Source organism: Colius striatus, chromosome 14 (genome assembly GCF_028858725.1).
Source record: "Colius striatus isolate bColStr4 chromosome 14, bColStr4.1.hap1, whole genome shotgun sequence".
In the NCBI taxonomy this organism is placed as follows: domain Eukaryota; kingdom Metazoa; phylum Chordata; class Aves; order Coliiformes; family Coliidae; genus Colius; species Colius striatus.
Genome location: NC_084772.1, coordinates 12,083,964 through 12,107,002, shown reverse-complemented (window position 1 = coordinate 12,107,002; position 23,039 = coordinate 12,083,964). Strand labels below are relative to the sequence as shown.

The 23,039-nt window shown below is 42.8% G+C and overlaps 1 protein-coding gene across 2 annotated transcripts in view; it reads right to left on the bottom strand.

Annotated features, from left to right (window-relative positions):
• Positions 1-22,633, bottom strand: part of LRP3 (LDL receptor related protein 3) — a 28,295-nt gene extending 5,662 nt beyond the window's left edge. Inside the window, exons 1-6 of one of the 2 annotated variants that reach the window (XM_062007591.1) lie at positions 22,458-22,633; positions 17,176-17,223; positions 11,398-11,536; positions 2,714-2,922; positions 1,655-2,030; positions 944-1,513 (exon numbers count right to left, since the gene is read on the bottom strand). In XM_062007591.1, the coding sequence (XP_061863575.1) occupies positions 944-1,513; positions 1,655-2,030; positions 2,714-2,922; positions 11,398-11,536; positions 17,176-17,223; positions 22,458-22,524 (1,409 nt within the window). In that variant the 5' untranslated portion in view covers positions 22,525-22,633. Of the gene's footprint in view, positions 1-943; positions 2,031-2,713; positions 2,923-11,397; positions 11,537-17,175; positions 17,224-22,457 lie in introns of both variants that reach the window. The other variant, XM_062007590.1, reaches the window with a different exon arrangement.
• Between the last annotated feature and the right edge of the window lie 406 nt (positions 22,634-23,039).

Here is a 23,039-nt window from a genome sequence, read left to right as displayed (position 1 = left end):
TTTCAGGAGGCCAGCTTATGTCAGTAACAGTGGTGACTTGTTCAGCAAGAGCCCAAAGGTTATTTTCAGAAAATACAACATTAAAACTGGAAACAATCACACAATAGGGTCAGCTTGCAGCTGCAGAAAGCTTTGGCTGTCCTGCCAGGATCGAGGCACCGAGGTTCCCAACATAGCAAAGCAGACAGTTTCCAGCTCCTTAATCATGCAGATTTGATTAGGAGAGAATGTAAAGCACACTGTGCTGAAAACAGGAACAGCGTCAGCTGCACAGCACAGAGCTGGTGCATGTGACAAGAGGTGGGCTTCGTAAGTCTTTTATGACTCCCTCCCAAAGGGCAGACCCACACTTGCACAAACACAGACATGGAAACACACACGCACTATCCAGAGATCAAGGCATACATGGTGGGTAAAGGGGCAGAGCTCACACCCATGGGAGACTGGAGGTAAAAACCTCCTGCTCAGAACAGGCCCCACCACTGCAGGACATGGCTTTTAGTAGAACTAAGAACTACAGTATTTGAGGAGGAGAGTTACTCAGTTCAGATTCAGCAAAGACTTCACTGGAACAGTTCAGCATTCAGCTTTTGGCAGTGCAAGGGATTTCTCACAGGAGGAGGAGGTGGGAGACGAAACTGCTCAAAACAGTTTTGAGTTAAGTCAGATACAGGTTCTGTCAGGCTGCACAAGAAATGTGTATTTCTCATAGATCACAGAAGAGATGACATTCCCCTCACTACTTCTGAAAATATTCAATACTCTTATTTAAGCCTAATGCAGTGACTGCTATTTAATTGTCATCAATCCCTTGGATTGGTTTCACAGTATTCTGCAAATTCTCTGGTGAACAATTGACTTTTTTCCCCCCTTAAACAAAAAGCGTAAAACTCCCCAACCAAACAGCACAACTATTAAAGTATCATAAAAGCAAGATGCTTACCTGTATTCCCTGGTCCTCAGAGAGTACAATTTAAATGCACAGCCCAGTGCTATCACCAGCAGCAGGCCACAGACAAGACTGCCGATCAGAGCAGCTGTGATGACCTTCCTGGGAACGATCACCAGGCAGTTATGTTCATCACTCCCATCCTGGCAGTCTTCTTGGCCGTCGCAGCGCCAAGTCTCAAAGATGCACAGATTTGTACCACAATGGAAGTTCCCTGGCTGGCAAGTAAAGCAGTTTTTTTCATCCGAGCCATCTGGGCAGTTCTTTTGGTTATTGCAGCGGTCAAGTATGGAGTAACAAAGCCCACTGTTTCCCTCACAGGGGTATTCATTCTTCTGGCAAGCGGGACAGTTCTCCTCGTCCTTACCATTAGGGCAGTGCCACCAGCCATCACAGTGCTGCTTATCTGTGAAACACTCCTCGTCGCTCCCACAAGGATGTTCCCAAGGGAGGCAATAGCCTTTCACCTGATAGGTTGCATTGAACCCGTGGCCAGTGCTCTTGGAGCGGGCATGGTAGGAGACAGTGAGCTGGCCCTTTGACGACTCCACACTCACCGAATGCCTGTTGTTGTGGTACGAAAAGGTTTGCATTAGTTTATCCCCCCTCTCTCCAATGCCATCGTACACCTTTACATAGTCATTGTAGCCCAGCTGCAGATCCAGCTGCAACAGAACATGGCGGTTATCTTGTGTGTCCACGTACCAGGTGCAGCGGAGGTCTGACCTGCTGTGATCAGCACGGAATAAGTCTGGGGAAGCAAAAGATCCATAAAAATTACCCAGCCTTTTGCCACAGGAAAGATCGGGACAATTCTCTTCATCCGAACCATCACTGCATTCCTTAACTGAATTACATCTCAGCTCATTCATCAAGCACTTGGTGGAGTGGGCTGCACTGCACTGGAACATTCCTGAAGGACAGATACTGGACGGAGGCTCTGTTGGAGGCACAGTGCAGTTTCTCTCATCCGAGTTATCACCACACTCATCCATGGAATTACATTTCCAAGTACTGGGAATACACTTTCCATTTGCACAACGGAATTCATCTGACTGGCATTCAGCCTGACCTATCTTCCCTGTGAAACATGGCAAGGAGAAAAAAAGTCAGCATCTAAAATTTTGGAACCATCTGATGTCAGTTTTTAATGTCTACTACCCTGTATGTCAGAAGTCAACCAGTCAGGCCAACATATGTCAGGAATACTGTTAAAAAGCCAAGTGGAAACAGTATTGGCGTTACTAAGCTAACACCTTACAGTCACCATGAACTGCCCAAGACTCTGGTCAACACTAAAAAAAACAACATAGAATCGTAGAATGGTTTAGGCTGGAAAAGACCTTGGAGATCATAAAGTCCAACTGTTAACCCAGCACTGACACCTCCACTACTAAACCATGGCCCTGAGCACCACATCAACACAGCTTTTAAATACCTCCAGGTGATTCCATCACCTCCCTGGGTAGCCTGTTCCAACATTTCACAACCCTTTTGGTGAAGAGGTTTTTCCCAATCTCCAGTCTAAGCCTCCCCTGGTGCAACCTGAGGCCATTTCCTCTTGTCCTATCACTTGTTAATTGGGAGGAGAGACCAACTCCCACCTCACTACAACCTCCCTTCAGGCAGAGAGCGATTCCATCTCCTTTCAGCCTCTTTTTCTCCAGGCTAAACAACTCCAGTTCCCTCAGCTGCTCTATAATATCGTCTTCAAGTTTTGCCAGGGAGAGTATAAGTGAAACCAACAAAACTGTAAGGTTTTACCTCTAATATAAGAAAGGCGAAATCCCTGAGCCTGTCCTGAGCTTGATGCATCTGAGTGAAAAAATATCCAAACGTGATCCCTTGCAGAGATGAAAGATGGAGGTATGGAAGATCCACACACTTTGTACTCCTCCCTTTTGGAAGAGGGGCCAATCATCAACCAGTCTACTGCACACTTGTGAGAGTCTTCCAAATCAAAGTTCTTGAAGCTGTTAGTAACAAAAGAAAACACAAGTTACAAAGAGGACATATATCTGGAACAAAGCCAAACAGTGAGAAGAGGCTGTAACAGTTGACATTCTGCACCATGCAGTGCTGACATAAAGAGATCACATTCAAAGATAATGAAACACCTACAGTATGTTGAGTACGTATAAACAGAGCACTCAAATTGCCCCAGTTCAGAAAAGCACCCATCTCACAGGCACAAACATCACGCCAAGTAGCTACAAAAGCTGCAAGGATGATTCCTCTTTTCAGTCAGAGCCCTTAAAAAAAAAACTCCTTCCTCAAACTTACAGATATGAGTAAAAGCAAGATCCAGAATAGATTATACAGAAGGTAGATTAACTTCAGTAGTCTGTTCCAATCTTAGGAGCTATGAAACTATGAGATTAGAGGGGGAAACACTGTCTTGGGAAAAGAGGAAAAAGGTGCACTAAAAAGAATCCTAAAAGGAGAAATACAAGACAAAAATCAGCTCTTCAAGGTATGGACAGGCAAGGAGAGGGCAAGAAGAGGATGCAAGGGCTGGAAACAGAACCTAAAATCTAACGCTATTATTTTTTAATTTGAAGACTAAAATAGTCGTTTTCTGAGAATGCAAACACAGAGCAAACAAGCCTGTAACCTTTCACAGTCAAACTGCCAAACTGTGCTGACCCAAGCCCAGTGATTATTCAATAGTAGCTTACCTAGTGCAAAGAGGTGCCCCAAATGTTTGCAGAACACTGAAACACAACCAGATAATTCTCCCCAACCTGTAGCTCGGGTACCATACAGAATATTTGTTCAGTCTGATGAAACAGATTACATTTGCATTCAGTAATCTGCAATGACAATAGCACTGCACAGAGCTGTACACTCATTAGGAAAAGGTACATTGATCGGGACACTTAGAAATGAATTTTGTCCTTCCTTCATATAACTCAGCTACACAAAATTAACTTGGTAGAAGTTTGTCCATGCAAATACTTGGACAGAAGTCTCATAAAGGCTGAAAATCTGCTATGAAATACAGACCTCTTTCCATAAATGACTTTTGACAAACATAAAAGACAAATCATTTGATAAGTTAAATGGAAAGATTAGATATCACTGTGTATTTACAAAAGGCTGTCAATGCCTGCCACACCTTGTTGTTTGAAAGAGCAGCAACAACAGGAACTAGCCAATTCATTTAAGCAGGAGACCCATCCCACACACACCTGTAGGTTCTGACAAATGTATCAGCTTCATAACTCTCCCGAAAAAAATTACCAGCAGGAGAATGAGCAGAGAGCACTGAAAGTGTTAAGTTAAAAATGAAATTAAGAGATGTCCAGCAGCATATGTCCTTATGCAGGCAAGGACAATCCACCTAGAAATATGTCCTTCTTCTTTTCTAACTCTTCCTCCCACTATGTTTCTTCCCAGTGAGAAGAAACATTGCCACAGCACCAAACGGCTTCCCAAACGTGATCTTGTCAAGCCTCTGAAACTAGCATACTTTGCAAGAAAGTTTTTAGACGATTGTACAGCCACAACAAAAAGATTCAAGTATTCATATTCAGTCATCTCTCTCCCAGGTGTTCTGCAAAAAACTTTTTAATGACAGGCATAGCATGAAAAGGAACTATACAAAACGTCAGTGAAACTATGGGCACCCACATCAAGCAAGAGACATGAGACCACATTATGGAACTACCACATTGATTTTGCTCTCTGTAACTCATTTTGGCACCAGCTATCAACAAGGGTTTCTACAATCTACTTGGAGGATTGTATGTAAGATTTTCATGTCATCAAGATTTTTTGGATATTAGAAATATCCTCTGTCTAACAACCAAAATTTTTAAGCAAAGCTGTCACTGAATCAAGGAATGAGAGCTCAGAACTGGGAAGGAGAATGACTTCAAAAACTTCTGCCTATGCAAGACAAACAAGATAATTTAGAAAACCTTTTTATCTCTTAATTCTATAGTTATTTTAGATGTATCAAGACCAACTTCAGAGCTAAACAATTTGTTCTCCTATCCTACCCAGTTCTCAGCACTCCAGCCAAGTCTCAAAGCTGCTCATTTTCCTCGCTGCTGAAAGTGAGCTACTTTTGTCTACTAGGTAAATAACTCACTCACCAGTGTCATTATGCAACACAGACTGCATGCAAACAAAGAGGGAATTTGCCTATATAATAAGCTGTCTGCATCTTACATTAAAATGCATTTCTTTTGGGGGGAGGGGGAAGGTAAATTATATTTCACACCTTTAAGATTGCCACAAGAGAAGAGCACAGAAAGGGCAGCTACACGCACACGCCTTGTGTACAGCTCCTCTGCTGATGACAGCGATACCTCTGGAGGGCCTGCATTAGCTTATAATTAATGCCATCTTCTACTTGCACCTTGAGAATACAGTATTGTACACTGCTAATAAAAGGGGGTTGAGGGAGTCATTATAAAGGGTGTGGAAGAGGAAGAAACTGTAGTGCCACCTTCCAAAGCGGAAGCACAGGCATCTAGAGGATCACCTGTTTTCCTGTGTGCCAGTTGTGGACCTAAAACAGATTCAGAGCAGAATCCCACACTTCTCTGGTAAGAAATCCAAGTTTTAGCCACAAAATAAATGGAGTACAGGGGAGATGGGGCAGAACAGACTGGTGAGGCAGTATCTCATCTTTAACAGCCTTCCTGAAAGCACGGTGTCCCTCAGGGATGCACAAGCTTCTCACACAAATGCCTTGGCTTTCAAAAGAGGGCAATTCAGAATATCCGTATGAATGAACGCTTTTTCAAAAACAACAGCATCTATCACAGGTGCCTAGCAGTTTCAAGCACCACTGACTAAACACCGTTTCTCTGAAATACAAATGTTCTAGTTCTAATGTAAAGTTTTATATATAATACATACCACAGCAGTTACAAAATTTCTTCTTCTATAAGCAAAGTCAAAGCAATTATGTTCTATGTTATGCAAACTAACCAGCAGACATATTTTGAACAACTTTTGCTTGGGTTAAGGCATTGTCACTCCACTCCAGCATCCTTTTAAGTTATATTGTCTTCAATGGAAGCAAATTTTGCCCCATTTAACTTGATGGTTACTCTTACTCATGACCAAAAGCACAATATATTTTAATGAGCCATCAACCAACCTCACCACAAAAAACACTCCTTTGTAAAGAAATACAAAACAATATGCACACATACACATGCCCATGGAAATACATAAAACTGAGTTTCATTTTATAATGCATTTAGAACAACAAGGTTTTGTGTAAGAAGTTTCTGCCAGCCTAATCTGACATTAAATAGCTCACTGATTTATTTTCCATGAGAGTCCTGAATAGTGCGTTCAACCTCTGCTACTTCGCTTCTTTCATCATTTGTAATTAGATCTAGCACTGCTGTTGTTACAGTCTTCTGAAGAATAATTTAATCCTGCTATCCACAAAATGGAGCATGGGGACATTTACTTGTTTCATTCAACGTTTTGAAACTGGAATGCAAATTTTTTCTGTCAAAAGGACTAGCCCAATGGCTGAGTGATTGAGGGTATATAGTGGAAATAAGGGACAACATCTTGTGCTCCTATTGCTTGTATGACTGTACAAACATCTTACAGGCTTTGCAGAAATACTGAGTGAAGCCTGTAGTTACAGTTCCTGAGGGAGGTCTCAGGTTCTTTGTACCCAAAGACCATGTCACTTTCTGTGATTCAAAGAAGAAACAGAATCAAGTCATACTGAAGCAGAGAGCACGTATCTCACACAGCACCAGTCAGTGGTATTTTTACTGCGGTATTTTTAAATATCTTGGGCAAGGAGGCACAGGGTTTGTGAGGAAACGCAACAGAAAGGTCAGTTCAGTCACTAAACTCCTACAGCAAAGCAGGTATCTGAAGGAGTGGGATATGCATCCCGAGGTCCATCCCACCATGCAAACTGCAGTGCACAGTGGTACAAAGTCCAGCCCTCGTACCCCTCAATCTCAGCCTTCCCCGCCACACTAAAGATGCTCTTTGGGATGCAAACATCCCCCTTTACCCAAAAGCCTCACATAAAAGCAACACCCATCTGCTCTGGTAGCTCAGCCCTCAATAATAAAGGGAAAAAGAACCCAGCTTTCCTCCAGGCTTTTTCTCCTCTCCAAGACAAGAGAACACAGCCCTAGTTCAGAGGGCAGGGAGAGGAGCACTCAGGCACAGTACTGCAAGAGTCAAACATTGGTATTTTGAGCACTTAGAACTGCAATACTAACAAAGTACAGAACCCGTCACTACATCAGACAGAACATCCTTTAAAATGCTCTATCCCTTAGGCAGTCTCACTGTTACCTGTGATCTCCACCACAACACAGGAATAGAGAAGGAGATCAAAAAAAGATCAAAATTATTGGAACAAATTTTGCAAGTTTTGTCTCTTCTGAAAGATGCTGTTCAACAGCACTGACTCCAGTTACCTTGCTTTTGGAATGCCTCTTCTTCAGTTAATTCCTTTTCAAATCCCCTCATTTCATATAAAAGTACAAGAACAGTCTACTGAACACTGTAATCATTCAAACTCTGATGATCAGAACAACTCAATTTGAACTGCCAAATGCATCACCATATCTGTTTTTGCAAGATTCTGCAGAATTAGGCAAAATCATCTCATTTTGCTTTCAGTGGTTATGATACTGAAACACGGGAACCAGCAACACTGAGCAGGACTCCAGTAGCTTACAGGAAATCACAGGATTGGCCAGATATCACATCTTGCCTGTAAAATTATTCAAGTGAAGCAACAGTAGCCTACAATGATATCTTCCTGTTAACTGACAAGTATTTTTATGTTGCTGGAAAGAACTTCATTAAACCAGTGTTATCATAAATACTCATTTACACTGTGAAAATACGAAAAAAAAAAAAGTGCTACCTGCAAAACCAATGTTTAGCAGAGTTAAGATTTGGCTGTCTGCACTGGAAGAAGCAGAAGCAGCTAGGAACAAAAAAAAAAAAGTACTTCTATAAATAATGTAGGGGATTCCCTACAACCCGCTCAGTAATTTAACCACAAGCGACTGCAGATTAAAGCAAAAGAAAAAAAAAAGGCACTCTTAATAGCTGAAAAGGAATAGCTGAAAAGGATGATCAGGAAAAGGAACAAAAAAAAGGTAACTGCTGGAGGCCCAGCAGATGTAAAATCTGAATTGAAGTAATTAGTAAATAAATAAATAAATAGATGTCCAATTTGGCCTTTGAGACTCATTAAAAAATTGCAGAATAAATATTATGGGTAGATCAGGAGAGCACAGTCCCAAATAAGACAGACCAGCCAATTAAGCAAGAAAAGTTACTTCTATTTGCCAACCTCTCACAGCAAGTACAGACTGTGAACAACTGATGACTTAATTGGCTCATTAAAAACTTCTGCTTAACCACTGAAGCACAAGGACCTGGAAGTCAGGAAAGCTCTATTCTGCTCCCAGCTCCCAAGGATCAGCTGTGTAACCTTAGGCAAGAGACACGGGGGCAGCGTTTTTAAAAGCTGAGCACATGCAACTGAATGAAATAAATGGCTATTATGAGCTCTTTGCAATTAATGTCAAGTTCTGAAACACCGAGAGTTTGGTACACAGACTGTGAAGCAGGCCCCTTGATTTTTCACACAATTACAGACCGGTAAGCCTTTACATGAGCAGGACTCGGCTTTGCTCAGAAACTGAAACTCAGATGGTATCTGAAAACGTCCTTTTCCAAAGCCAACCATGTGAATCACTGAAGTGAAAGCCAATGAAGGGGATCCCTTGGCCCTGTTAATAAGAGGGGGTTTGAATGGATCCCTAAGTAGATCACTTCTCAATACTCTTATCTTGAATTCTGAACACAAAGAACATTTTACTTTCACTCTCATTAATTGCTATAATTTCTCCTCATTTACACGCTGCCCACATCAGGTTTATTACAAGCATCAGGTAACAGCAACTGCTAAACAAAAGCGATTTTGATTTTTTTCTCAGATATGAGGAAACATGTAAAGCCTGTAAAGGACAGTACAAAGGCAGTTAATGCATATGACATCTTTATCTGATCTTACAGGATTTTTATGTAGTCTGCTTTGAAAACAGGCATAAAAACACAGAAAATGGGAGGAAAAATTAAGCAACTTGCAAAACAGTAACTATCAGACTGATTAGTTGAATCCAAAGTGACATAATATGATCTTGGAAAGCAGTAACTACACCCTTGTTCCCAGATCTCAAAGCACCACTCCATCAGACACAAACTTGGAAGAAAGTATCAAAACATGCATAATCAACACAGAGGTACAAGCACAAGGAACATCTATTTCCCATTCTTGTGAAGTGTCCTCCAAGGATTTCTAAAAAGAAAGCTATAAAGCAAAACAATAAGCCTGGTAATGTGAGGATACAAAGAAAATACACACACAAAAGGCAGGTATTAACACAGAGTTTCTAAAGGACATGCTCACAGAAGCCACCATCACACATGGATCTGGGCACTGTTCTACTGAAAGCTGCTGAATAACAGGTTTATAAAAAATGACCACCAACTGCAATTGTTTTAGAAATCAAAACTACTCCCAACTGCAATTTCATCCCTTAATGACTCCTGCTGCACCTCAAATATGGCATTTATATAACATTGCTGTCTTACTGTCAATGGGAACTCAAGATCAAAGGAAATACTTTCAGTGTAACGTAGCACATAGGAGGTGGGGGAAGCTTTAAACCTTTCAAAATCCAGATGTTATCACAAGAACTGTGTTTGATTTTCCTAGGAAAATTTAAAAAGGTACTCCTTTATGCCCTTATCTGCACACTGTTAGAAAAGAAACGTACCCAATCGTTAAGGGGGAAAAAAATGTTTGTATCTGAAGCCTCTTTCTCCACTTGCCTCTATCATGCCAGCCTAGAAAAGTCAGCTACTGCTTTTACGTCCTTGGCATTATGAGGGCTACAACCTCCTGAAGAACTCCTCCGATGCTGTAACATTTTGCATTTCATACACTGCAGTGAGTCATTCCAAGTACATTTATAGTCAGAAATGTAGCACCACAATACTAGTACCTAGGATGTAAACACATAGCTCCCACTGTTTGCATCTGCATAGGAAGGCAAGATACGGCACCAACAGAACACAAACCCATTGAGAAGAAATCTTTCAAATCATATTGCTATGCACACATCTAAACTGTACACATGCATTATCACCAGTTTCCACATCTTACTTTATTTCTTTAGCCTCTGCCACGCTCATACTTGCAGAAGAGAATCCTAATTCTAACTGGGAGCTCTGAGACGCTTTCATGGCACAAATTGCAGTACTATTCTCCAGAGCCACGTCCCGTGTCTCATTTGTATGCTTCCTCAGAGTTTACAACAATCTCTGCTTTGAAACAAATTCCCCAAGTCCAATACAATTTAATGGGGTTTAAAAGCATGTTTCTATTTATGGATCTCAAATGCTGGCAGGTATCTACTTCCTTACTTTTGATGAGTAGTTCCTATTTTGAACTATGGATGGTGAAGCCTTCCTATTATTCCATCTGTGGCAGATTTGTTTTTAATTGCTGAGCATCTGCAGTTGAAGAGGTTTGCAGTCCTTTTAAGCAGCTGAGCAAAGAATGAGCAGATGGTGTCGAATACAACAGTACTAAAAACCAAACAAAATCCCCTTTCCTGGGTTTGCTTTTTTTCTCTTTTTCTTTTTAAATAAATCCTTGGTTTGAGAAGGATACTACAATTATCCCAGAAAAATGAGGCACGTTCACAGTATACTGGTATTACAGCCTAAACATTCTCAACAAACCACCCTCTAGTCTTTTCTGAATAAAATTTTTAGAGAATGATCAGAAATTGTGAACTGCTTGTTCAAACATTGTTCAAATTGTTCACTATTGTAAATATGAATTATCATTTAACTCTGTTGGAGATAAATATAAGCAGAAAAGCATGTGTCTTTTGGTTAGCAAGTAACAACAAGCAATGATTATTTTCAACTCTCAATTAAACATAGCACCATTTCAAGATATTACAGAAAGAGCCATTTTTGCTTTAAGAATTTTACGTATCCCACTGAGGCTGTTTCAGGTTTTATAGCCTTCACCTGTTCCTGTTTATTAGCAATGAAGAGAAGGGGGACTATTTAATGTGGGCAAATATGTCACTGTTTCCCAGCTCCTCATCTCTCAGGGGTAGGTGAAACCTCACACCAGGTATTGTGAAGACAAATACATTAAAAGATTACAAGTGACTTGCATATATAATAATGGATGTCAGAAGGAGCCCACAGATACAAGACACAGGGGAACATTTCTAAAATGAGAGAGGTGACAAATCTGCAATCACGCTCGAGTGTCATCAACTGCAGCTTCCTCCAGTAGCTCTAACAAACAGCCTCATACTGGTGTATCAGGCAAGAACTCACATTTTGTTTCACTTCAGTAAGGCGATACTTGATCTATACAGAATATCAAACCATACCTAATGGTTATCATGTCTCCACGGTCTCCTTGAATGTACCAGCTGCAGTTTACAGCTGGAGGATAGTTCAGTGGCCAAGAAGGACTATAGATGACTCCACGTCTCTCTGTGTGCTGTTCCAGTTCTCCACTGCAAGGAGCTGTTAATAAGGGGGAAGAAAACCCAATATTATTATTAGTGTTTTGTCTAATCAACAATTCACATTAACTACAAAAGCTTGTTTGGTTTCTGGGAATTGCAGACAAATGAGAGTCAACTGTTTTACCCTCTTACTGCTTTCTTCCCTGCCTCAGTTTTTAATTAAGACACTTGCTCTAAGTGTAGGTAAGCGTAACCTGCATTTCAATGCAGGATCAATCAATAACCTTGTATGAATCTACCAAAGGCTGCAATCAATATTACTGCATGGATCTGCCAAGAGGAAGCAATACACAAGCCCCTCTAACCAGTTTCTCAAAGCCTGGGCATGTCACCCAGTGACTGAAGATCTACATTCAGTGTAAAGAATCTAGAAGCACCTTTTGTTGTAATGTGTTCCTTGACATCTTGTTTACTCTCCCACCCATACCACAGACTTGAAGAGTTTGTAACGGTTAAAAATATCCCAAACAAAAACATAAAAATTAAACTGGACTCCAACATTAGATGTTTTCATTGAATGTGATTGAGTACTCTAAATTCCTCTGAACTCCCACAGATAAAAGAAATTTTCCAGACAGGGAAAGGAGCAAACAGGACTAAATAAAGCCCAATATTTTCAAAGCATTTTCAAATCTTCCTATGGAAAACAGTAGGCCAATTAAGGCTACATCAAATACTCATAATTTGTAATTAAGCAATTCAAAAATGAAAGTGAAATGTTCCAAGGACAAGTGGGAAAGCTGTTCTGATGGGAAAATGTACTCTCAGCAGACTACAGGAGGAGAAATTCTGCGTAATGCAATAGCTATTCTGAACATTCTCCAAAAATATGTTTAAAACTATTTTTAAAACAAATGACTATCTAGAGCATGACTTGTGGATTGCAGCTGAATATTATTCCAGAATATTAACAGAAGCTTACTTCCTCATAGCTTAAAAAGGTGGCAAGGAAAAGAAAGAGTTCCCTGTACTTCAAGTTTCCCCATAGGCACACACATCCAAATGCACTGCGTTCCAAACCACGGCTTCACAGCATTGCTTGAGCCTCAGCCACACAAACACATCATTTTCCACTCGCAGTCGGGATCAGATTCAGCTGCACTGGAGGGATGGGGTGCAGAAGTGCAGGCAGACCTGCCTGGCTGCAATCAAGTCAGGTGGCAGGGCTGCCTGCAGAGCTCCTGACTGGGGCCAGGCTGCAGCATCCCCCCACCAGTAAATCTCTGCCTGGCACTATTCATTTGTTCACAGTAAGCACTTCTGAAGAGAGAGCCACAGGAATATAAAAAGCACAAGGTGAGTAACTTACCTGAGGCAAAACATTATAAAAAGCCATTATTTTTAGTCTCCAAGCAAGGCACTCCACTGAAACATATGCATATAATTCCTACTAGTTTCAAAGGCCACAAAAGCACACAGAATACGTAAATACACAAAAATATCTATTTTCCAAACAAATATTTTGCAGTAAAGCAGCTACCAGAACCAAGAACATTTTTGTTATCACACTTCTAAAACCAGAAAGGTTCCACATTATATGCTGGCAAAATACTGAGATGCAGATGCAGTTTCAGAATTACAAAAGCAAATTTAAGAGCCACAGGATTTTCATTTCTAGTTCTCAGTTTGCTTAGGTACTGCTCCACACACTTATCACTGCAACAACTGCAACAATAGCCTAAGAGGACCTAGAGCCAGCAACCACATAAAAGGAGCTGGAGAGACTGCATTTCCTAACTGCCAGATTACTAAAACTTCTCAATGGGAAAGAAACAATGCACAAAGCAGAAAGTGTAAATACACTAGACAGCACTATCCAGAGGCTTTCAGTAACACCTCTGCAAATATTTCTCTTCCCTTTGTCCCAAATTGTTTTGGATTAATATCCCTTGTTCATAGTACACACATTAGAACAGAGAATGGAATCACAGTAACACAAAGCTTATTTTAGTTTCCATTCTGAAGAAGTCCCATTGACACGGTGGTGACTTCACATGAGCATTTCTACTTGTGCAATTCATCAGTGCTGTTAAGCAGAGCTTTTTTATTCTCCCAAATACTTGTTTCTCAATTTTAGGAAGTATTTACAAACAAACAACAGTTATTTAAACTGTGCCAGCTAGCTTTTTTTTTTTGCAATAACGTATGGTTTCCTAATTTATAAACAGTGATGTCACATGACAGTTCAGGTAGCGAGAAATGCCTTTTCTTATTAATGCTGGACATCTGCCACAAACGAGGGACATGGAAAGAATAACAGATAAAAGAAAAAGATTTTCCATTTGAACAGAAGAATTGAAGCTGTGAAAACCTAAGGACAAGAGGAAGGGAAGGGCTACACTAATACTGTATGCCAGTTTTGGTAGTTCATCTGGCAATGGTCGTTGCTCGGTCCTTTCCCATGGCTTTACCTCTCTGACACACAACAAGCATTTCAGATTCACCCTTCTCAAATTCAAAAGGACAACTGCTTTGCTCCTACAAAGGCTCTTGACTTGAATGGACCACTACTCTGAATTCATATTGCTAAAACATAATTACACTATTTTAAGGATACATCCATGGTCCCCTAAATCTATTAGAGCAACAAACCCATCCACTTCCCAAAACCACTATCATGTTTACCCCCAGCTTCACTTAACTGCCTTATGATTCTGATGCCTTTCAGCTCCTATCAATGCTCACTGCTGTGGTATTTGCAATGTATTAATAGACCTCCTTAATCAGTCGCCTGCCTTGACTCCTTCCATGCTGACTACTGAGTGACAGACAAGGTGAAGTACCCAAGCTCCGCTTTCAGCAGCTGTTCTTTCACCTGCATAAATCCTGACAGAAAAATCTGTACGCAACAAAGCCTTTTGTGCTGGCAACAAAACAGAAAAGCCACACACGGGCACAATTCCATAGTGTTGGGGTTTCAGTGTCAATAAAGGGGCCCCACTTCCCTCCACAGCTCCTGGCCATGAAGTTCACAGGCTCACACACATGCATAAGGATTATGTAATTAAGTTGGGCTTTGTCATGACAGTGTGATTCCTTAAGGGAAATAAACAAAAGCCTTTTCAAATTGCCAAAACAGCTAAAGGAAAGGGAAGTCTCTAAATAGAAAGGTACAGCCCTGGATTCTAAAGGCATTATCATCAGCAACAACACGAGAAGAACAGTGATAACATTTTTTAAACAACTGTTCTGTAACTTGCTTTCTGCAGCCTTTCTGAACAGCTTACATTCTCCACATTTCAGATCACTGAAGAAACATAAGAGAATACCTATATCTGGACTGGCAAACCAACCCACCAAAAACCTTACTGAGATGGTACTAGTAACAAAATATATTTCTTCTGAAGACAGATAATAATCAATCTTTCCTAGATTAAAAAGAGTTTAAACAAATGCCAGAAGAGATTTGAGTTCAGTTTCTGTCAAGCAGACATAAATCTTAATGAGGTTCTTTTTGTAATAATCAAATTGATTTCTTCTACTGTAAATAGCAGTAGATTCCCTCTGCCAATTAAATACATCACAAATACTTTCAAGAAAGTTTCCAAAACCTTGCATGAATAATGTTACTCCAATTTTTGCAAAAGCGATGATAACAGAACAGACAGGGCGTGTCAGAGGATGGCACCCAGGGCATTAAGCTGCGCAGGAATAAATTTTCAGACTATCCCAGAAGCAAATACATCCTGCAGTTTCACACTCTACTGTGATACCCCAGGGTCTGCCCCAGTCCCAAGGAACATATCCCAACCATCTGCTCCGGGATAAAGGATGGTTTGCACCCACCACAAGGAACCTTCTCCCAAAACTGAATGCTTTGCAGTACACGCTTCCTCAGGAGTGATCTCAAGGTCAGCTAGAAACTCTCTCCAAGTTCCCCAAATACTTCCTCAAGGAAGGCTTGCACACATTGGTTTATGCAGATGCCTTATGCCTGTGAGAAGGACTTAAGGCTCCCCTTCACTGCATCCATTCTCCAGCAGGCTGCTTTTGCTCCCACCATCAGAACCAGCAAAAGCAAAGCCCGAGGGTTCAATTTTCTGATCTGACAAAATCCAAGGTCATGCTAGTTGGATCAACAGGCTGAACAGGCTCCATACGAGTTGAAGGAAAGGGGGCTCGGGGGAAGACCATTCCCTGTCAGCAGGAGAAACAGCTTTTCTGGCTTAAAGTCATCATACAAACATAGTCGAGAGAGTTGCTCACCTTGCATTCTCCAGAAGTCATTACTTCCGCTATCACTAGTTTTCTGAAAAGAAACCACACTGTACCTTATCACAGAGATCAACACTGTAATAAGATGCTTTGTCAGGAGAAGTCTGGCACAGTAAGCACCCCTTCCAACTTTTATAAAGGCTCCTAAGGAACATCTCCTGTGAGAGAATTCCTGGACAGATCATCAGCCTTAACAACTGCACCATCCTAACCTGTCATCTCCCAACCCACAGGCAAGACAAGCTGCACGTGGATCACAATATTTCAACAACCTTTTATGATCATTTTTCTCCCTTGGTTTACTGTCAGGAGACAAAGTCACTCAAACTATATCAAGACAGGAAAACATGAAAGCTACAGTACTCTGAGGTTTTCGGCATACTTGAAAAAATAAAAGTCAAACGTTACAACTCTCTCTTTTTGTTTCTAGCAAAAGAACAGCACTAGAAAGCAGCAGAGTCAACTGAATAAAGCATTATATATTTCAGGCAAAGGCAGTATCACCGGTCTTGGCCAGTCACTGTATAATTACTCAACTTACACTTACGCTTTGTAATCTCATATACCATACAGAAAACTCCATCAAAAGCCAAAGAACCACACAGGCAGAACAGGCTAGGAGATAAATGACATTCTGGATTTTTTGCCAAGGAAAGAATGGAAGTACCATGTTGCAAATAACACATCCTATACGGTTCATCCACACATCCCCTAAGCTACACTTAAGGAAGTTACCTAATCATAACATTACTATCCTTTCCTGATTTAAACCTTCTCTCAAACCCCCACTTGAACACTCAAGTTTTCAAACTGATAAATCAGCCTTAGAACTAATCTTGTGCTTTCCCTGTTTCTCTTATTCTTGTTTCCCTTATTCGTCTTTTCTGGTTTAATTTAAGCTGCAACCTCTTTAGGCATCAAGTATGCCTACCAATGCAATTGTGGATTGATAGGCACAAGAGGGCCCTTATCACTAAAAGGACACCAACTGCAATGTTCCCATAATGTCAGTAAGTCATAGTACTGCTACAGAGAAGGAAATTGCAATAAGCACTGAGATTGTGGTTGAATTTCCACTTTGACATTCATGAGGCGTTTTTAACATTCTTGTTTTAGCTCCTCCGGGAATTGGGCCGATGTCCCTGGCTTGATATTCCCAGGCACATTTCCTAAACATACAGTTTTCCTCTGAACATATCGGCACGTACTATGACCTTAGCCTCAAGCTTAGGCTTTTTCCCTAGCACAGTGACACTGCTGGAATCTATAACCCCAGGAAGACTTCCTAAATTTCCAAAAACATTATGGTTATTCTGTCTCAAACAAAGGTCATACTCTGTTATTAAAAGACCTCTTTGCATGAGGAAGAAACAATAACAACTCAAAAGAACAGCAAATACAAATAAGAAAAGCACATCTTACCTAATGAGGTAACAGCACTTTCTATTTTCCCAGTCAGGAAGAGATTCACTGTGTAAAGATAGAAAAAAAACATGTTGATACTGGTTCCAGTGGAATAGGGTGGCCCTCAGTAGCTAACCATTTCTAGCTTTTTGCTGGAGTGTTAATATAAATACATTACAGTCTTCCAACAAGAACTCTGTTTATCTACGCAGGCAAGCCATGTAATCAACTATTATTTTTCATTGTAGCTATAAAAAAAGTCAACACACAGTGTTAGTATAGCATCTGTCAAATATGCTACCAAGAGAAACAACTGCCAATCTATTCTAAGTTGACTTCTGCAGGAATATTCTTTATCTGGAGAAGACAGAAGAACAAGCACACTGAAACATTCATCATCACAGCTAGTCACTTTACCTGCTTAAATGCTGGAAAATAACTAATGAGATTATTATCTTTAAATATGTCTCCTCTGAATAAAGCAAAGTTTGTTCCTCTCGGGTAAACATCACCTTGAAAATAAACTGCTAACACTAATGTGATTATCTTGACTAATCAAAGGTAATGAAATGTTCAAAAAGGTCCACTGATAAAATCAAAACAGGGTTAGGTGGTGCTCATAATACACATCTGATTCACAAATTAGTCTCCAAATACTCTTCACATTCTCAGAAGCTTCCTCTCACAGTATATACCAATAGAGTCATCTGGTAAGAGTAGTTATTGCCAAAAAAACCCTTTTCCTGTGTCACTATTGCTCCAGAGGTCAGCAGTAACATGTAGCTCCACATTAGTTTCCTCATACATTCTTAAAGGCACTTATCTAACAATTAGAGTTAACTTCACTACGTGTTCTCATTTTAGCAGTATTCTATAACCGCCAAAACTGGCCTATTAATAAAATGACAAATGATTAAAAGAATTAGAAAGGTTTAAAAGGTTACCAAAACTTGATTTACAACATCCCAGCCCAAGCACTCACTTTAGCTTAATTTTCCATGTGTTGAGTCCCTTTTTTTTTTTATAGTCGATCTGTTGGCAAGCATTTAGTAGAAAATATCATTAAAAAATGAACAATAGGCTATGAGAGGAAGAGAAGCTGTCCCTGTTCCCAACAGTCATTTGGGAAGCTGCTGACAAGTAACACTATTTATGTCTCAGAGTAGCATGTACGGGCTCAGGCACCCATTGTCTTCGACACTGTCCAAACACATCACAAAGCAATGACCCTTGCCCTGACCACCTCCTGGTACAGCTTAAACCAGCACAAGAGGAAAAGAGTACCTTGCACTAAAGGGGAAAAAGCTGAAAAAGATCCCTCAGCTTGCCAGTTTGAGCTCAGTTCATTTTCAGTCAGTAGCGGATCTGAACCATCACTGAATTGCAGCAGCGCCGGTGCCTACAGCAGTCCTTCCCTGACTTGTGTCTGGATATGCACAACTTGGCTTTTCTCCTTCCTGAAGCCAGAGCTGCAAGAGCTAAATGCAGGCTCCTAAACACTTCGGGCTGAGGCCAGGCCCTGCAAACCAAAGAGAACGACTGCTCCTGGAGTCACTCACTTCAGAGACTTCGGGATACTACGAACAAGGACAAGGGCAGCAACTTCAAGCTCCCTCTAAGTGGTTACAGAATTGAGGTTTTAGTAACACACAAGGGAAGGAGGGCAACTGAATGGCAGCCACGGCTTGAGAAGAAACAGGCCTGAGCTGCAGATTTGTGTTAATAAGCATTAACACAATATTCGAAGGACCTTAACAGCATTGATTTTATCACGTAATTAATTTACAGTAACATTTGCTACATGATAATAACAACATGCTGCATAATTATTTCCTTTGTTTGAGGGTGGGAGCTTGGTCCCATAGGTCAGTAAGAGCACCTCAGAGCACCACCACCACCCTGGACTAGGAAACAGCTCAGCTCTGGTAACTCCTGCTCTGTGACAGAGCAGCGCATCCATTTGTGACAAACCCGGACCACAGCAATAACGGCGACACAACATTCTCTCACACAGTATGAAGGCATCACTATGCCTGTAACCATAGTAATACAGTCATAAAGACTGAGAAGAAATTAAACAGTGATTAAGTCACAAATGTAATTTCATTAAAATTAACATGTTTTGTTTTGCTCCAAAAGAAAGCACACAAATATACTCTGCATAACTTATTATCACCACAACTGAAAGGAGCATTTGAAGATGCGGTGTATGGAAATGTCCTGGTCTGTACTAACATTGTACAATCTTTCATCACATTTCCTTACTCCAATCTTCCCAATGGCCGTAACAGAAGAGAGGCTCCCAAGCAGAGGTTCCTACGCACGGCTGATCAGGGGCCCTATGCTGGATGTGAGTAGTCTGAACACAAGGGGTGAGTTAGAGTGGAATTAGCCAACTCAGAGACATGTCACTTTCTTCTGAGGGCTGTTAAGCAGACAGCCCTAGTTTGCTACCAGAGGGACAGTTATAGGCAGCTTTGCACACCAGACCTGGCAAATACCAAAGACAGACAACCCCCAAATGCACTCTTTACCTCTGCAAATGCGACAATACCCATTTGCTGCTGTTGCAAGCTCTTTGCTTGCAGTTTCACACTCTTTCACACTATGAAGTCAGCAGTCGGGAACAGCTCTTTAAAGTTTAAGTTTCACATCGGGTACTTTCCCCAGTGACTGAACAAGCTTACAGTTTCCAGTAGCTGTTTTTCCTCACTCTCAGTCTCACACAAGACCATCAAAACCACAAGAGTGCTGTAAAACTGCCTTTTCTGAAGCACATAGCTCTCAAAAGTGTCAGAGGCCCAAAAGAAAAAACAGCCATCCCTTGCTAGTTTTCTTGTCTCTTATCAGAACAAAATCTTGTCAAAACAAACACAGGTGAGAGACTACAGGTCTATTAGAAAGTTTTCTAGATGCTCTTTTTCTTCACTGTTGGACAGAGTTGCAAGAAAGCCAGAAAGAAAAAAAGAATCACAGAATGGTTAGAAGAAGAAGTTAGAAGGGACCTTTAGATATCATCTAGTCCAGCCCCCCTGCAGAAGCAGGTCCACCAAGTGGCTCAATTGGCTTGAACTCCGTGGAGGAAACTTACTGCATTGTTCATTCGCATTACTAAATAATTCTCAGGGTGAGCTTTTAATCTGGGAAAGCAGTTATTTGGATCAAAATGGAAATTTACATCTTGGCACATTCAAACCAAATCACAGCTACCAGGTTTTTCCCATAGCCAGAAGGACAGACATCAGCTTCGCTGTTTTGGTCACTTGCTATTTGATAACTTGCTCTGTCCACCAGAATTTCTCCAGAATGAGAAGCAAAATGGCCTCATGAATGAATGAACAGTTTCAACAAACCCAGTTCCAGTCTTTGGAGTAGGAGTTTACAGATGATGTCACCTACAGCGATGGTCAGTGGCAATGCATTGATACAGACACCAAACACAGCCTACAGGAAAACAAAAAATAGTAAAAGAAAAGAATGGCAAGAAGCAAAAACTAAAAATAAGGACCAAAGGACAGACAAGCAGGAAGTAAAACACAAAAACAGTTAAAAGCAGCAGCATTATATCCTGATGAAGCAGAATGCCTTACAAGCTTCCCACCTCTCGCGCTCCTCAACTTCCACTACTGTCACTTGTGCAAGGAACAGGAATAATATATTCCAGATGAAAAGAAGAGCCAGACGGTGAAATTCTGTAAGTCACAGAAAGCAGAAATCTACTAAACTTTAACCTGACTTCACCCACAGCTAAATACAAGAAATGTTCTCACTTGAACTGTAGAATTTACATAATCTTTTATTAGTCATTTAAATAACAATTGTGCTATTTCTGTTAAATAACAGAAGCTTTAACAAAGGTCTGACCAGGCCACCGAAACACCAAAAAGCAATCAAGAAATTCAGAGATATGGTGGAAAGCTGTATCTTTCTCTAACTTTAAGCAAACAACCAGCAGACGTTATCATGCTGTGCACATCTCTGACATCCCTTTAAGTCTCTGTAAAAAAAAAGTTGTACTAGCTAGAGCGGATGTTCAAACTGTTTTGTAGTTCAGATAGCTTTCTACATTCGGCTTCCGCTAATTAAAATAGATACATCTGAAGTAACCAGAGCAGCTTTTAAACTTCCAACTTCCTACATTTTTCTAGGCAAGAACTGATGTTTAAAAAAAAAAGATACTTTTATGGAAACAGAAGGAGCAGTCTGGCCACAGATACCCGCTCCTGATCGTTTATGAAACGAATAGTAACTGTCATTTGGGATTATTAAAAATGAACTCTGACCCACTTTATCAGCACACAGCTGTGGGGTCTGCACACGCTAGTTTGAGGAGCTGTTAACAGCTTACCAAATAAGCGTCAGGAGAGTTCAGAGTAGCTCCAGCAGCACGGAGCTGCACGCAGTGCTTCTGACAACACTGCTCCAGCAGACTGCTCTGGCAGCACGCAGGAAGGGAGCAGTCAGCTTTAATAACTCCCAATTTCTACGTGCCCCTGTTAAATACGCGGGGCCTTTTGCTCGCTCATTCTAGTCACAGGCGTCAACGCTTCTGTCTAACAAAAAACATCTTCCCTGACAGAAAGGGCTGACAGACTGGGAAGCAGCAATACGCTTCATCACGTTGCCATAACTTCACACCTGCTGCGAAGCAGAGCGGAGAGCAATTGCTTCAAGCAGAAGGATGGGAGGAGAGCTGGATATGGCAGAGAAACAGAGAAGGGGGGAGAAAAAAAACGTTTTCTACGCTGCCACTGAGAGGTGACAGGCAGGCGAGAAACGCGCCCTGGGCCGGGCAGGCGCGGCGGCACCGTGGGCAGTTTCGTAACCGCCCGGGAGCCGCTGCCCGCATCGCGCCTCCCAAGAGTTAAAACTCTGGAGAAGGCACTGATGATGTCTATAAAACTTTTTTTTTTTTCCGCCTCCCCCCGGGCGCTATGCGGGGTGACTGTAGCGGTTTTCAAAGCCAAGGGCAAAACAGCGGTTTCTGCAGGGACTGGGCAGAACTCCGCTCGGCCTCCCCGCGCCGGGGAGCGGCCAGGCAGGGCCGGGCCGGGCCGGGGACCCGGGTGGGAGCCCGGAGGGAGCCGCGGCCGCGCCGCCCCCCGCCCTGTCAGAGCACGGGGGAACCCGCCGAGCCGGCCCGTTGTACCGCCGTCCCGTCTCGCTTCCCCACACTCCCCTGCCCGGTAACTTCCCGCGGCAGAGACGGGGGCCCGGCAGCCCCGCCGCAGGTGCCTGCGCCCCGCACGCCGTGCCCGGAGCTGCCCCGCCGCCCCGCGAGCAGCCGCGCCGGCACTCACCCAGGCAGATGGCGGTGAGCGGCGCCAGCGCGCCCTGCCGGAGCTCCGCGGCCGCTGTCTTCTCCATGGCGGGTCGCCGCCGCCTGCCCTTCAGCGCGGGGGGAACCGCGGCAGCTCCGCGCCCGCCTCGCCTCTACGCTGAGCCGCGGCAGCCGGCGGCGCGGCCGGCCCGCGCTGCCCCCGCAGGCCGGGGCGCCGGGAGTGGCGCGGGCGCCTGCTGCCGCCGCAGCCCCATTGCCGGCCCGCGCTCCCCGCCCCGGGGCAGGTGGAGGAGGACGGACCGCAGCGCCGCCGCTCCGCCGCCCCACGTGACAGCCCGCCGTGCAGCCGCGGCCGCCGGGCCGGAGGGCGCCGGGAGCGCCGCCCCGCTCCGCTCCGCGCGCACCTGGGGGGCCGTCGAGAGCCGGCGGGCGGAGCGCGGCGCGGGGCGGAAGGCAGAGGAACAGAAGGGAAGGGAAGGCGAGGGCCGCGCCCGCCCCCGCCGGGCCGGGCCGAGGGGCTTCCTGTCGGGCGGCGGGCCCCCGGCTCCCCGCCCGGCCCCCTCCGCCATGGCGCGCCCCGGGGCCCGCGCTACGCAGGGGG